Here is a 15,192-nt window from a genome sequence, read left to right as displayed (position 1 = left end):
ATAATTTCCTCTTTTTTCATATGTGTAGGAAGCTATAAAATTACATGTTATGTTGGCTCTATCCTGCATCACAATGAAACAGAATTGAAAATAATTATTTTCTCCCAATTAAATTATGACTACATTTTGGGGTCTTAAATTATTTTTTGAGGTCTTCAAAAGCATTTAATAGTAGATAGTATGTAGATAGATGGCTCTGTTCTGGAACACAATCAGGAAAAAAATGTATAACAAATGAGAAAAGGTTAAGTTTTACAGGTTCACAATAAATTATTTTCAGCCATAGTAATTATGCCTACAAGTTTGGGTCTTAAACTATATTTATTGAGGTCTTAAAATTGTCCTAACCTTTAAGCATTAAATTTGACTTTAAAAAATAGTGCAAGAACCTGTTTTTACGTTTTCCTTTTCACAGTTTATATTTGTCGTGTCGTTTTTTTTTTTTTTTTTTTTTCAGAAAATGATGTGGATGGAGAGACAGTTGACTGTGGACTTACAGAAGCCATGATTGCTTATCTCTTTGATAAGTCTTTCAAAAAACAATTAAAATTTAGAGATTTTGTGTCTCAACACAAGGAGGTAATTCTTTCTTTGGATGATATCACACCAGATGTAGAAAACCTGATTCAAATTGAAAGGTAATCCATTTTTAAATTAAATGTACATAGTTTTTCTGAAATGTGTTCACTGTCTGTTTGTCAGTGGTAATCACCTCTGCTCCTGAAGATCCACCTTCATGCACACTTTAGTTCCAACCCTATTGAATCATTTCCATCTTATTGAATCAAAGAGTGCCTCCAGAAGTGCTTGATTATTTGGGTGTAAATTTAAACATGCTGCAAGGTAGATCTGAAAGAGTAGACTTGGTGTCCCCTGCTTTGTTTTTGATTGGGTCATCCATCAAACAATAAAAAAAAGAAAAACAGCATCTGTTTCTCCTGTTGGCACAATGTTTCTTGTGCAGTTTGAGGTTGACTGTCTTTCTATACTAGTTTTTGTTTTTGTTTTACAGAAAGGAGCCAGTTTGCCAAAGACTGCCTGCTGTGATGTCCATTCCGTGTTTTCCAAAAGATGTCCAAAGCCGCCTGGATGCCAAAGAGAGTTGTCAGAAGGTCCCAAGAGATCGTAACAAAATTATTAGGACACTCTATGAAATGATGGCACAGTACACAATGTAAGTTCTAGTCTCTGTAGTTCTGTGGATTATTATCAAATCATAGCTTGTTTATGATGTATAGGTATTTTAAATGTACAAACTTGAAACTATCTTAAATATATAAACTTCTGATGCCATGTTAAATAGTGCTGTTGACCAAGTAATGCTCAGTCATATATAAACGTTTGACACCCTGGGCCAAATTACAAGTTCATAAGTTAACACTTCTTATCATTTATTTGCTAAGATCATTTATTTGCTAAAAAAAAAAAATATATATATATATATATATATATAGGTTCTGCACAGGCCACAGGTTTTGCATTCTTGCCTAGTAAATTAATTAATCAAATAAACAGTAATTTTGCATGCAGTTAGGCATACGTGTCTTTTTAAAGTATGTTTAGTAATTTTTACTACAAAACATGTAATTTGTTTAATAAGCAATTGGCCAGGGGTGTGTTTTACAAAGCGGGAAAACTCATTAAGCAAGGTAACTTCAGGCCGAAGATGAGAATTGTCCAAAGCAAATGTGCCTCAGCTCTTTGAATTTGAGCTTAGGTTATCATAAGAAGTGCCAAAATGTTTTAATATTATACATAGGATTTTGTGAGATTTGCAGAATTACTGGACAAATGATTTTGTTGCTCTTGGTGTGCAGGTATCCTACCAATGCAGAGTATGTTCAGGTTGCCAAAGCTTTGATTGTGAAGTACCCTTTCTTGAAGGATGTTGAGGGGAATGGTTATGTAAGTTTGCATGTTTATTTATTTATTTACAAAATAGTTAGTTCTGTTCACAGAAGTATCTGATGTAATATTGTTAATTTGGTGCGTAATATTAGATTTATTGGTGGTGGTGTTGCAATTGCTGAAAGTACGCATGTTTTGACTTGTTCATCAAAAGCATACCTGGCATATGTCACTTAAGAGGAAGTTCAAGGCAGAACGGGCGCCACTTCTCAACGACACCGAGGTCAAAAAGTTTAAAGAGAAGTTTCACCAAGCAAGGAAGTCAACAGATGGACCTGAAACTTTGCATGTCAAGCGTACTAAGACATTTGTGGTAAGTATCTCTTAGGCAAAGGAAAAATGTAAGTATTTACTTTTTGGTTATGAAATGATTACTTGTGTCTCTGATAAAGGAATCATGCATTGTTGGAGAGGATGCTACATCTGTTGAGGCCCATGTCAAGGCATTGCATGAACAGTACAGGAAGACACAACCTGATTTGGCGATCGTGAAGGACCGCATGAAAAAGACATTTGCATGGCGTCGTTGAGAAATATCAGAGGGAATGACCGTTACAAACATCTTGATGAAATACCCGTTCTTAAGAACATCCTCAGGGGTAAGTATAATAAAGTAATTGGAACTAACGATGTATAGCCATTATATGTGCCTAATGTTACTGTTGGTGGCAAGTGATGAACCAACATTGTATCTTTTTAATAAGGCTACATCTATTCTAGGTTTTTTATTTTTCAAAACTAATTTATAGGCCTGGGTGATGGGGAGATTTAATTGGTTATCGAGGATGACCACCAATATTTAACTTGCAACAATCACACATGCTGTGTGGGGTGATGAATTCTGCTGCTTTTGAATTTTATAAAATGTACTGAAATGGAAAGCACGGATACAGAGGCTACAGAAAGTAGAGACGTAATGACTCACGTCTCGCACAATATTTAGATGTAACCAATTATCCAATTTTTTTTAATTCGGGAAAATCCTGAAAATTAATTATTGTCACACGGCCTGCTGTATTAATCACTAAACTTTATTGCAACACTATAGTAATTTATTATATATATTTTTTTCTTTTTGCCTATTTTCCTCCTTAGTTGTATGACGAGGTTGATGCCATCCATCCTTTGACGGTGAACATTTGTCGTCGCTTCAACGAGGGATTTACAGCTTTACTCCCTAATTTGCTGAAACTTGTCAAGGGGACGTTGCCACTAAAAAAACTGTATGTGGAGGCGAGAGAGGAAGCTCTGGCTGAGGACCTTCCAGGTTGTGATTTTTGACCCAAATGTAGAATTATTACATCAGTGGGTGGCTTTTGTCCTCGTGCTGAGTTCTTATTAAAGCACTTTTGTTCTTCACATAACAGGCATTGACTTCAGGGGTGGACTTGTTTTTTTGCCATCCATCTTCAGGGAGAACATTGACCACCTCATTTCACTTGGAGAGGTAAGAAAATGTTGCCACATACCAACATTCAAGGTCAAGGCTGTCTTTTTGTGTAAGCCTCACTAGCAGCATGACATAAGTGCATGTATTTTGCAGTTTGTTGTTACTACTTTTATGCTGTGCTGCATTACAGCTATTTATAGGTGTCAGGAATATTAAATTATTTATATATATATATATATATATATATATATATATATATATATATATATATATATATATATATATATGATAACAGTAATTAGCTGAGTGGAGATGACCACAGAAAGAAAAGATACTGATTTGTATCAATGTTTTTTTTTCTCTACTGTTTATCTGTAGGGTGAACCTGCCACGCCGTATCCTACAATTCAGCTGAAAGACAAGGATTGGAAAACTGCCATTTCTAGACGAAGTCAGAGTGTGGTGAAGGTTGATGGAGTTGAGGTGTGCACTTGTGCTGCGATAGATGAGGCCTTCATCACAACCTTTTGTATGTATTTCACCTTCAACATTGCATACCCTCCACGGCTGAGAAATACCATGACATTTCTCCAGAGGTGCATTCTACACATCAAGGAGGAAGGAGACAAGCCATTGCCAGTAACTGTGACACGAGTGATGAATCTTCTGTAGATCTATGGCTCCACTGCACCAATGCCCAAAATGCCCACGTAGAACTTTCACCCTTGTAAAGCTTATACAACACATTGGACTTGTACATGCACACAAAGCTCACTTTAGCATTACTTGTGGTATAAATGATTGCTGTTCTACTTTTTCCAAGTACCATTCTTACAGAAGACACGTGTACAGAAAACACAAACACAGTGTTTTTCCTTCCCCTGGGAGCAACGAAGAAGTTAATGAAGAATCAGTAGTGGAACAAGACAACACTTTTGATGCAGATTTAACCCAGCAGTCTACCCCACCAAGTATTGATAAACTGCTTGAAAATTTAAGGGAGAACCTTTTTGGCTTTATTCTAAAATGCAGGGAAAAAAACCACCTTCCTCTGTCAGTTCAACAAGATATTGTTCATGATTTAAACTTTTTATTTTGTTTTTTTAAAGAGAACTATGACTTATTCATCTCTTATCATCTTGAAAAAAATGGCTTCCCTATTTCAGAGTGCCCTGAACTTCAGCAAGTTTTATCCACCCCTGATTTCTTTGACAAAGCTTGTGATGTAATTCGTTCTCCACACATGATTAAAGAACACTGTAAATCTAAAATGGATATGACAGAACCCTTTAACTATGAACTAAGAAATGCTTCTGGAAACAAAATTGGCACTTTTTCTTATGTACCCATTGCAGAGGTATTGAAAAAATATTGTTCTCTTGAAGATGTCTGGGAAGAGATTGTTGCAGATGCTCATAAAATAAGAGACGATCAGATTTTGTTGGACTACACTGATGGAGTTTATTTTAAAGAACATTCATATTTTAAAGACCACCCACAGGCTCTAAGACTTCATTTTTATGAAGATGAATTTGAAATTGTTAACCCTTTAGGCTCTAAGAGAAGCACGTACAAGATGTGTGCATTTTATTATAGTGTTGGCAATGTCAGTGCAAGGTATCGCTCGAAACTCAGTCACATACATTTAGCTTTGCTTGTTCGCTGTTCTCATCTAAAAGAGTGTGGGCTTGATGTTATACTCCAACCAGTGGTAGATGACCTAAAAAAGCTCTCAACTGAAGGGTTCGTCCTAAATGTTAACGGACACGAGTGCAGAATTAATGCTGCCCTGGCAACATTTTCATGTGATAACCTGTCTGCTCACATGATAGGTGGGTTTACAATGTCTTTTAACAGTGGCAGAATTTGTCGGTACTGCATGGCCTCTTATTCTGAGATGAAACAAAAATTCCGGGAGGAAAGTTTTGTTCTTAGGACAGCAGAAGTGCACAGGTATCACCTTGAGTGTGTAGAAAATGATCCAGCAAGTGCTGCTTTGTACGGTGTACATGGTACTTGTAAATTTGATATGCTAGATTACTTTGATGTCACAAGCTGTCTTCCTCCTGATATCATGCATGATTTGCTAGAAGGAGTGCTGCCTCTTGTAATGAAATTGGTCATTTGTGAAGCTCATAAACAAAAGCACATAACCATACAGGAGATAAATAATGAGCTCAAAAGCATGACCATTGGGAAAAATGACAGGGCAAACAAGCCAGTGCTTCTCTCTGAAAAACTACTTCGAAATTCTGCCATTGTTGGGTCAGCCAGTCAAAAGTGGTGTCTATTCAGATTGCTGCCTTTCTTGATGGCAGACCATGTTCCACCTGATAGTCCATACTGGCGTGTGTTCAAACTGTGTGCTGAAATCACAGATGTAGTTATGGCTCCTACAGTGAGAAAAGATGAACTTGCTGTTCTGGAATTTGTTGTACAAGAATTTCTGACTGAGATGACAAATGTTTTTGGGAACGTTTTAACTCCCAAATGTCATTTTTTAACACATTATCCCAGACTTATGCTAATGTTTGGTCCTCTTCGTGCTTTGTGGTGTATGAGGTTTGAAAGCAAACACCAATATTTTAAGAACATTGCTAGCACATGTAAAAATTTCAGAAACATAACCTCAACTTTGAGCAACCGTCATCAGATGAAACAGTGCTGGGAGTTTTCCTCTAAAGGGCTACTATGTGATTTTGAGGAGACGCTCAGCAAAAGTGTAAGCACACCCTTTTCATCTCTACCAGCAGAGCTACAGAAGGCTCTTATTTGCAATGATGCTCTGAGGGATGTTCAGTTTCAAGACAAGGTACTTCAACGTGTATCTTGTGTGTCAGTGAACAATGTTAAATATTCCCTTGGCGATGTATTTGTAATAGGCCATCTGCACACTGAAATGATTCCATTGTTCTGGAAGGTGAAGTACATACTAAACATTGACACTTTGTGGGTTATGTGTGGTAAAATATTGGTTCCAGTGTCATTCGATGGTCATTTCCATGCATATCGTGTCACACTTGACAAAGATTGGACTTTACAAATTCCAGGAAAGGAATTGGATCATCAAGCTCTTGACACGTATTCTGTTGATGATAATCTTTTCGTTTCAATGAAATATTTAGTCTAAAACGTGAATTCAGAATTGAATGTTTTTTTTTGTTTTGTTTGTTTTTTAAAGGAGAACTCCGGTGTAAAACATGATTTAAAAAGTACCTATCTTTGAGTAGCACATCTCCGTTCTCCCACAGCGTTCAGAGATCCAGAAATTAACAGTTTGTCATTTTTGTCAACAGTTTGTCAGACATTGTCATGTTCATTTTAAAAATGCTGGCCTTTTTGTAGAAATTCCCATGATCTAAACATTGGTGTTTTTATATGGTTGTTGATGCCATGTACAGTTCTATACCATTTGCTGTTTTTTAGATGCTTGTAGTGGTTATGTAATCATTTATTAAATTGCAGTTGGGCTGAATTTGCAATGGTTGTGTTGCTTAAAGCCCTTTTGAAATGATAATCTGCGTACTACTAAATAAAAAGCATTGAACAACATTAATGTGTGTGGTCTGGTACATTTCGGTACCTATAGGGTCCAAAATAGCTTGTCGCTGGGGTGGTACCTCTAAAAGTACATTTTGGGACCTCTTGAAAAGGGTACAATTTTGTACCCTAGTCTTAAGGTACATTTTAGTCTCTTGGGGTACAGAATAGTACCTTAAATGGTACAAAAATATGGGTACAAAAAAGGACTTAAACTAAAAGGTACACTATTGTACCGCAATAAGGTACAGCCCCAGCGACAAGCCTTTGTACTCTTTTAAGTACAAATCTGTACTTCTATTTCTTAGAGTGTACAAACATACAAATTATAACGCTTTTTTACCTCAATTATAAAGGAAAGGGGGGAATAATATATACTATTAGGATATACATTTCCTGAATGAAACATCAGTACTTGCACAGCAAAAATAAAAATGAAATGCATTTACAAAATAGAAAAAATAGATAGATACATTAATATAGACTACATAGACAGACGAACAGACAGCAAGAATTATAGAAGGAAGTGTAAGGGGGAATGGCTAGAGTAAGGGGTGCGTGGCTAGAGTGAGTGAGGGGGGCATGGATAGAGTGAGGGAGGGAGGAGGGCATGGCTAGAGTGAGGGAGGCATTGATAGAGTGAGTGAGGGGGGCATGGCTACAGTGAGTGAGGGGGCATGGCTACAGTGAGGGATGCATGGCTACATTGAGGGGACATGGCTAGAGTGAGTGAGTGAGTGGGACATTGCTGAAGTGAGTCAGGGGGGCATAGCTAGGGTGAGTGAGGGGGCATGGCTACAGTGAGGGTGGGCATGGCTACAGTGAGGGAGGGTGTATGGCTACAGTGAGGGGGGCATGGCTACAATAGGGGGGCATGGCTAGAGTGAGTGAGGGGGGCATGGCTACAGTGAGGGGGGCATGGCTAGAGTGAGTGAGGGGGGCATGGCTAGAGTGAGTGAGGGGGCATGGCTACAGTGAGGGGGCATGGCTAGAGTGAGTGAGGGGGGCATGGCTAGAGTGAGTGAGGGGGGCATGGCTAGAGTGAGTGAGGGGGCATGGCTACAGTGAGGGGGCATGGCTACAGTGAGGGGGGCATGGCTAGAGTGAGTGAGGGGGGCATGGCTACAGTGAGGGGGGCATGGCTACAGTGAGGGGGCATGGCTACAGTGAGGGGGGCATGGCTAGAGTGAGTGAGGGGGGCATGGCTACAGTGAGGGGGGCATGGCTACAGTGAGGGGGGCATGGCTACCGGCGTCATTTGATCCTGCCTTCGGCTCTTTAAAGGAATGAAGGATGAAGTTGGTGAATGGAGAGTCGAGGGCTGTGTAGAGAAGATTAAAACAGCGCGAGCGGGAATGAGCGGGTTAGAGCAACCGGTCCGGGTCGGACAGTGAGAGAGAGAGAGAGAGAGAGAGAGAGAGAGAGAGTGTGTGTGTGTGTGTGTGTGTGTGTAAGCTCTCAGCACTTGGAGCAGCGTTGTGAAGATGTGCCGGCTGGAAACGCGGAGTGAGAAAGTGTAAAGGACAGCGGTAAGGTAGGTAACTAGTTTACTAGCTAAGAGTAAAGCAGGGGTTCCCCTGCGCGCGCTGAGGTCGGTAGTGCGGAGTGATTTGTAGGAGGGCAGGTTTGCGCTCTATTTGTTTTCGGTGCCACGAAGTTCTGTAGCCGAGCAGGCGGTGAGCTGTAGCCTCTCAGCTGGGATGAGTGGAGCGGCCCCGGCTGTGTGTGTGTGTGTGTGTGGGAGGTGGGAGGTGGGGGGTTGCGGAGTATGTGTGGGGGGCACACCTGTGTGGAGTGACCATTTTTGGACAAAATGAATGGCGAGATCCGCAGTGCACGAGCTCATCAATCCAGACGGCGCGTGCATGCATGTGTTACGCTATAAATGTAAAGGTCACTCTTTTGGTTCATTTTCCGGGCTTTTTTAGGATACACTGATCATTTGTCATTTGTCCAGTCCTTGAGTAGCACTGAACTCTCCTTGGATAAGGAAATCTCTAGAAACTGTATATACAAACTGGTTAACAGTTGTTATTGTTGCTTGGACATAAAATTGTGATCCCTAGGGTACTTGTTAGGGCTGCACAGTACTGGAAAAACTCGATATATTGTAAAATTATGTTGTTCTGCAAGACATACACCGCTACATTCATTGATTTCATAAAATACAAAACTTTTCACCCAATTTTGCCTAAAGTCAGTGATCCAACAGGATACAATTGATGTAATTTATGTATTAATGATTGGAGTAGCATAAATGGTATTGGAAATTGTAAATGTAAATTAAAACATGAGTACATTTTTCTCTGTATCGAGCAAAAAAAACAACAATTCTGTCATATGATGCATATGTACATTGCAGTATTGATGCAAAAACAATATATTGTGCAGCCCCATTTCTTGTGCAGCCTTATTTGCACTGACTGAGGAAGGGCATAGACATTTTTATCCAGGAAAGAGAAAAGTATTGGCCGTTTGCTCAGGGTGAGGAAGAGGAAGTTTTTCTTCTTTGGTCACTCTCATGGTCACTTGTCTAGTCTTTCCGATTTGTTTAACTTTATAACACATTGAGTAATCATGTTTTTTTCACTTCAAAATCAGAAATGATTCCCATTGTTTGCTTCCTCAGTCATCTGTCTAGTCCTTGTGGTCTGAAATAAAAAATAATTTTTAGTTGCCTGGACATAGAGTTGTTATCCCTAGTTTACTTGTTAGGGCTGCACGATATCGGAAAACATTGACATTGCAATATTTTTTTGCATAAATGTCAGTGATCCAACATGATAGTAATAATGCAATATGTTTATTAAAGATTTGAAGTGGTATAAATGATATTGGATGAATACCGTTACAATCTGTTATTTGTTAGATGTTGTGATGTTAAATGAGAACATGGGTCATGAGACCATTTAAAAAAAAAGGAAATTTGACTTTGCACAAAAGACTGTACGTTCTGCAATATGATAGAGAAACCTATATATTAAACTAATATAATGTGCAGCCCCAGCCTTATATTTGCACTCACTGAGGAAGGGCTTCAACATTCTTATCCAGGAAAGAGAAGAGTATTGACCCTGTGGTCAGGGTGAGGGAGAGGGAGTTTTTCTTCTTTTGTCAGTCTCATGGTCACTTACCAATTCTTATAACTTTGTATAACACATTGGGTGATCATGCTTTGGTCACTACAAGGTGAGAAATGATTCCTATTGGTCACTTTCTCATTCACCTGTCCACTTGTTGTGGTCTCTTTTGTAACTATTTATATGGAGTGGAAGTTATGGTTGCATGTACAGAGAGTTGTTTTCCCTAGGTCACTTATCCAGCTTTACTGGCTTTGGTCACTAGAAAATAGGTTTTAGTGAGCACTATACTGGCCTTGAGTGAAGAAGTCTGTAGGAACTCTGTGTATACAGGGTGCATGTTATTGTTGCCTGGAAAGAGAATTGTTTTCTGTAGAGAGAGAACTCCTCTTTGGTCACTCTCATGGTAATTTTCCCAGATTTACTTGCACTGACTGAGGAAGAGCTTAGTGCATGATCATGTCACATTCACTTGTTACTTGTTCAGTTGGGGAGGGTATCGTCACTGATTTCCCAGTTCGCTTCGGCTAACCCGCTAAGCTAATGGTCTTACTTTAAATAAAGAGTGTAAAAAGTGTAAAATGTACTAGTTTGATAAACATGAGAAGAAAATGAATTACATTTGTACAGAAACTTCCCGCAGTGCTGACTCCTGGGCGCCGTGCTTCAGCTCACCCCAGCCAGAGGGCAGTGCTAATTTTCAAGATCGATTAGGGTTTATTTGAATCGACAAAATGAAGATCGATTTAAATCGAAAAATAAATTTTTTAAAAAACACCCCTGTTGAGGCAGAATGTTTACTTTTTGGTCACTCTCCTGGTCCAGCTCATCCAGATAAACTGGCCTCGGACTTCAGCAGGAGTGTGCGCTCATGCCATTCCCTCTCCCGCTAGAATGTACTTTAGCATGTTAAACTGCATGCCTGGATCTGCTTTATTGAGTTTGCTCACTACTTAACCTCAGTGACCCCAGAGTGTGGCCACTCATTCACTGAGAGGACACCCGGACCTTTTCTTTGCACCGTGCCCAAACCCAGCCTTGTGTTTTACCACAGTGACCGGGGGAATTCAGGGAAATGCTGCTGGAGTGCCTGTGACTAGTTCAGCATCAAAGCCCAGTTCTAAACCATAAACCAGTTCATTTAGACATCACATAGGCATCACATGACTGTACTGTTTTTTTGGTAACATCTTAAAATTGAGGTGGTCTGGCTTTGGGCTACGGGTTCTCTTTTTTTAGTACACACAAACGCACACAAACACAAACTGTCGTATCAAAAAACCTGCTTGGCTGATTTTTTTGTTTAAAAAAATTTCTGTTTACTGATATGCCAAATGTAATGGGATTGCATCATCTGAACTGGTCATGAAGTACTAACTAAGGTTTGGGACAGCTTGGGAACACCAGCATCCGTATAAGTTGTGAGATGTTATCTTTTGAATAAGGTTGAACACTGGCCAGCATACAAATGTCTGGTTCCTGTTAAGAAATATTGCCAATAGAATAGGACATTCTGGAGCAGATAATTGTTTTGGCACCTGCATAATGTCACCTGTGGAGCACAGAAATCTGCGGTTGGTTAGGATGCTCTAATAACACATTGAAAGAGCTTCTGTGATTGGGTATGACCTCATTGCTCATTACATCATTACATGCTGGTGGTGTCAGTACTGCAAAGCTCACTGTAATGGTGATAATTATCGAACTTTATGTTGTACAGGCCGGTATAGTGTGTGGAATATATGGGTGTGCATGCATGCGGTCTTGTCGGACAGTGCTGAAAATGTTTACACCTCAGCACTATGGAATGTCTTAGGCTATATTTACTACTTCTTCTGATAATGAGGGTGGCCAGCTTACAGTAGCCTGTTATTAGGTTGTGCATGGTGCTTCCTTTAGAGCAGGAGGCGGAGGAGAAGAAAGAAAGGGAGAAAAGACTTAGATGAGGAGAAGTGGAGCTTTTGGGAGCCTTCATGCTTCATCTGCAGCTGTCCACCACTTATATACACCATGCTAAACTGTAGGCAGTGCCTATTTATGCCAGCACTTAGAGCCTAATCTAGTGCTATAGCCTACAACAGATGGTGCTTATCCATAAATATGAAAGTTCCCTGGGCTGAGGGTGTAGCGGTGCGCATTTAGGTAGGACTATAAATCTCAAATATATTAAATATAAGGGAGTTGATGTTGGTGGTGTAATGCCTCATTGTTTTGGTAGCCACATATAATATTGTATATATATTATAATATTCTCCTCAGCCTGCAGCTGAGTATTATAGTATTATAGAGCATTGTAGCATCATTAGAGGCAGAGTAACAATACCAGGCAACAGTCCTACTGTACAATCTTTATTTAGAACAAGAGAGAGCAAGAATAGCCAACAAACAAGCAGTGGTACTCTCATATAATGGCAGCTCATTGGTGGAGACCCTTATTCACGCTCCACCACAACACCAGGCAGGTGTAACACGCCTACACGATCCACAGTGCCCCCCATACTCTACACCCTCACAGTATTATATAGGCCTGTCACAATAATTGCAATATCAATTTATCGTACAATAAATGAACATCATTCGGCGCCGAGTGGTCCAGCGGTCTAAAGCACTGCCACTATGAGCGGGAGGTCGCCATCAAGCTGCCGCGTTAGACTGAGCAAAATTGGCCCTGCTCCCTCTGGGTGGGTAGATGGCACTCTTTCCCCACATCACTCCTATGGTGATGTCTGCAGCACAGGGCGTCTGTGAGCTGATGTACCAGAGCCAAGCCGCTGTGCTTTCCTCCAAGCGCGCTGGCTGCTCGGCAATGCTGCATCGGCAGCAGCTCGAAAAGAAGCGGTGGCTGACTTCACATGTATCGGAGGAAGCATGTGTTAGTCTTCACCCTCCTAGTGTGTTGAGGTATCACTAGTGATAGGGGGAGTCCTAATGAATGGGTTGGGTAATTGGCCGTGTAAATTGGGGAGAAAATGGGAAAAAATAGAAATAAAATTATAAAAAAAAAAAATGAACATGGTCATTTTTGATAATCGTGATATCATCTATTGTATCTATTAAAGTGTTTAATTTTTTTTTTTGTTGCAATTCTGTTATCATTATGGCAGTAGCATTTAATAGTCTTAAAATTAGATATAAATATTAAATATTGTGTATTGCAATTATTTTCTGGGACAATATATCGTCATCAAAAAAATCTTAGTGTGACAGGCCTATATTATATCTTATTATATCTTAACTTTGTGATTAATGAAGTAGAATATACGAGTCCTTAAATGATTCAGCCACTTTTTCAGCCCTGTTTTAAAAATCGTGCTGCATCATGCATCAATGCATTTCTGTACCCCTGCTTTTGTTACATTGCTGCTCTGTTCTTGTAGACATATTTTAGCCGCACTTGTCATGTTAGGCCGGCTACCTCAAGCCAGAAACAAAACGAGCCAGACGGTTTAAGTTGGAAAGATGTGGTGGAGTCTTTGTGCCATTGTTTAAGAGAACAGTTGCAAAGTTTCGTGTGCTTCACGGTTAGACAGCTCTCCAGTGCTAATGTTACGCAGTGGCCATAAATTGTGGCACAGGCAACGAGTGGAAACTTTGCTGCTGACTGGAGAGACACAGAAACAAAAGCAGTCTGACTTGGTTTCAGTTGGAGTGTGTGTGTATGAGGTGGCTCCTTTCAATTCTCTGTCTGAGATATATGGGTTACGCTGGAGTGGAGGGTTCACAGATGACATGCTGCAGCCTGTAGTACGTCTGTTTACGTGGAAGAAACACGCATTACATGCTCACATGCGTACCCCCCCCCCCCAAACACACACACACACACACACACACACACATATACACACACACACACTCAAAAACCCTCACATACACACACACAGAGTCAGACACCACAAGCTGACCCAGATTCGCACACTTTTTTCCTGCTGATTTGAGTAATTGGGATAAAATGCCAAACTCTTAGGAAACCGGTTGGATCTTGACAGCGACAATCTGCAAAAACAACTTTGGGGATTTCAGAAGTCTGATAGGATGATATCACCTAATCACCTAATCGCTTACATCACCACAGCTGCGTGCTAAGCAGAGATTTCACGGTGTATGTGTGTACAGGACACATGTAGGTGTGACTCCATGAGAATGAGAGCATGGAATAATAGAAGAGTTTCTGCTTGACTAAATGATGCACTAGAGAATCATCTGTGGTTCTGCTGGAGACCTCTGTGACCCTCGCACACCCTCACCTACTTAGCTCACTCTCGGCTGCCTCGCTGGAGAGCAGAGTGAGCCAGATGTGTTAGGCCGTGACTTTTAAAGGGAAGATCTGATATTGGAAGCTTGCTACGGTTCATGAATCAAAAGCAGTTTGTCTGCATCAGCCATAAAAGGTTATACAGGCTACAGTAGCACATGTCCTGCTACTGTACACTCCTTATTTGATTTAAAATGCAGACTAGTGTGCAGTACACTGATATTGTATCTGTCTTGTGATAAAATTTGTTTCATTGTTGGTTATGCTTTCTGGAAAGTGAGCTGACACTACTAGTACTTTTGTCTGCATGTTAAATAGGCATAAGAATGTCAAACTTATTGGCATGGTTAAGTTAAGTTTAGTTTTATACTTTGAATTGATATTACATTATCTTTCAAAAAAAACATTTAGTAACAAATAATGGCCACTTTAACGGTGCTATTCATGTGCTTCACACATTACTTGTTTAGGGTATTTAGATGTGTCCTTTCTTCTTTCATTTCGTTTTCCTATCGTTTCTGAAATGAAAGGGTGTGCTGTCACTTTTGACTTACTTTGCGTATATAGATATACAGATACAGAGCTACAACTTGGCACACAATAGACAAAAATCAAGACTAAGCTAATGCTAATGCTAACACTAATGAAAATGCTAGTCGAGCTTAGCTTATACCATCTGTTCTCTCCAATATCTGCTTCCTTGAAATCAAACTGAACTAACTCTGCTTACCATCAAACCACAGATAAACACACAAAAACACAAAACAATGTAAAAGGTAACTGGCTAACAATCTTTTTTACTGGTGTCATAAACCTGGAAATAAAACCATTGCCTATTGTCTTTAGGCACAGATTTCATTCTGAGGCTAAATAACATACTAATATACGTAGAAAAACAACTTAAAATACTACATAAACATATTTTTGGCCCCTTTAAATGCTAATGTTACTTGCATTCGACCTTTAAAGAGAATCAGATAGTTGAGTGCAATGCACCAGAGTGTCCCCTGGGTAATGCAGTT

The 15,192-nt window shown here is 39.8% G+C and overlaps 2 protein-coding genes across 3 annotated transcripts in view; both read left to right on the top strand.

Annotated features, from left to right (window-relative positions):
• The window catches only part of LOC125781096 (uncharacterized), a 9,642-nt gene extending 2,792 nt beyond the window's left edge, over window positions 1-6,850 (top strand). The window contains exons 3-10 of one of the 2 annotated variants that reach the window (XM_049464137.1): window positions 458-638; window positions 1,013-1,174; window positions 1,818-1,905; window positions 2,063-2,221; window positions 2,301-2,507; window positions 3,004-3,175; window positions 3,276-3,355; window positions 3,677-6,850. In XM_049464137.1, coding sequence (XP_049320094.1) covers window positions 458-638; window positions 1,013-1,174; window positions 1,818-1,905; window positions 2,063-2,221; window positions 2,301-2,438 — 728 coding nt within the window. In that variant the 3' untranslated portion in view covers window positions 2,439-2,507; window positions 3,004-3,175; window positions 3,276-3,355; window positions 3,677-6,850. Of the gene's footprint in view, window positions 1-457; window positions 639-1,012; window positions 1,175-1,817; window positions 1,906-2,062; window positions 2,222-2,300; window positions 2,508-3,003; window positions 3,176-3,275; window positions 3,356-3,676 lie in introns of those variants that run through there. The other variant, XM_049464136.1, reaches the window with a different exon arrangement.
• Window positions 6,851-8,126: 1,276 nt separating this feature from the next.
• The window catches only part of plekhh1 (pleckstrin homology domain containing, family H (with MyTH4 domain) member 1), a 59,549-nt gene continuing 52,483 nt past the window's right edge, over window positions 8,127-15,192 (top strand). The window contains exon 1 of the mRNA XM_022672923.2: window positions 8,127-8,372. The gene's annotated coding sequence lies outside the window, so the exon portion shown is untranslated. The remainder of the gene's footprint in view (window positions 8,373-15,192) is intronic.

This window comes from Astyanax mexicanus, chromosome 14 (genome assembly GCF_023375975.1).
Source record: "Astyanax mexicanus isolate ESR-SI-001 chromosome 14, AstMex3_surface, whole genome shotgun sequence".
NCBI lineage: Eukaryota > Metazoa > Chordata > Actinopteri > Characiformes > Acestrorhamphidae > Astyanax > Astyanax mexicanus.
This window is presented reverse-complemented; position numbering and strand designations above follow the sequence as displayed.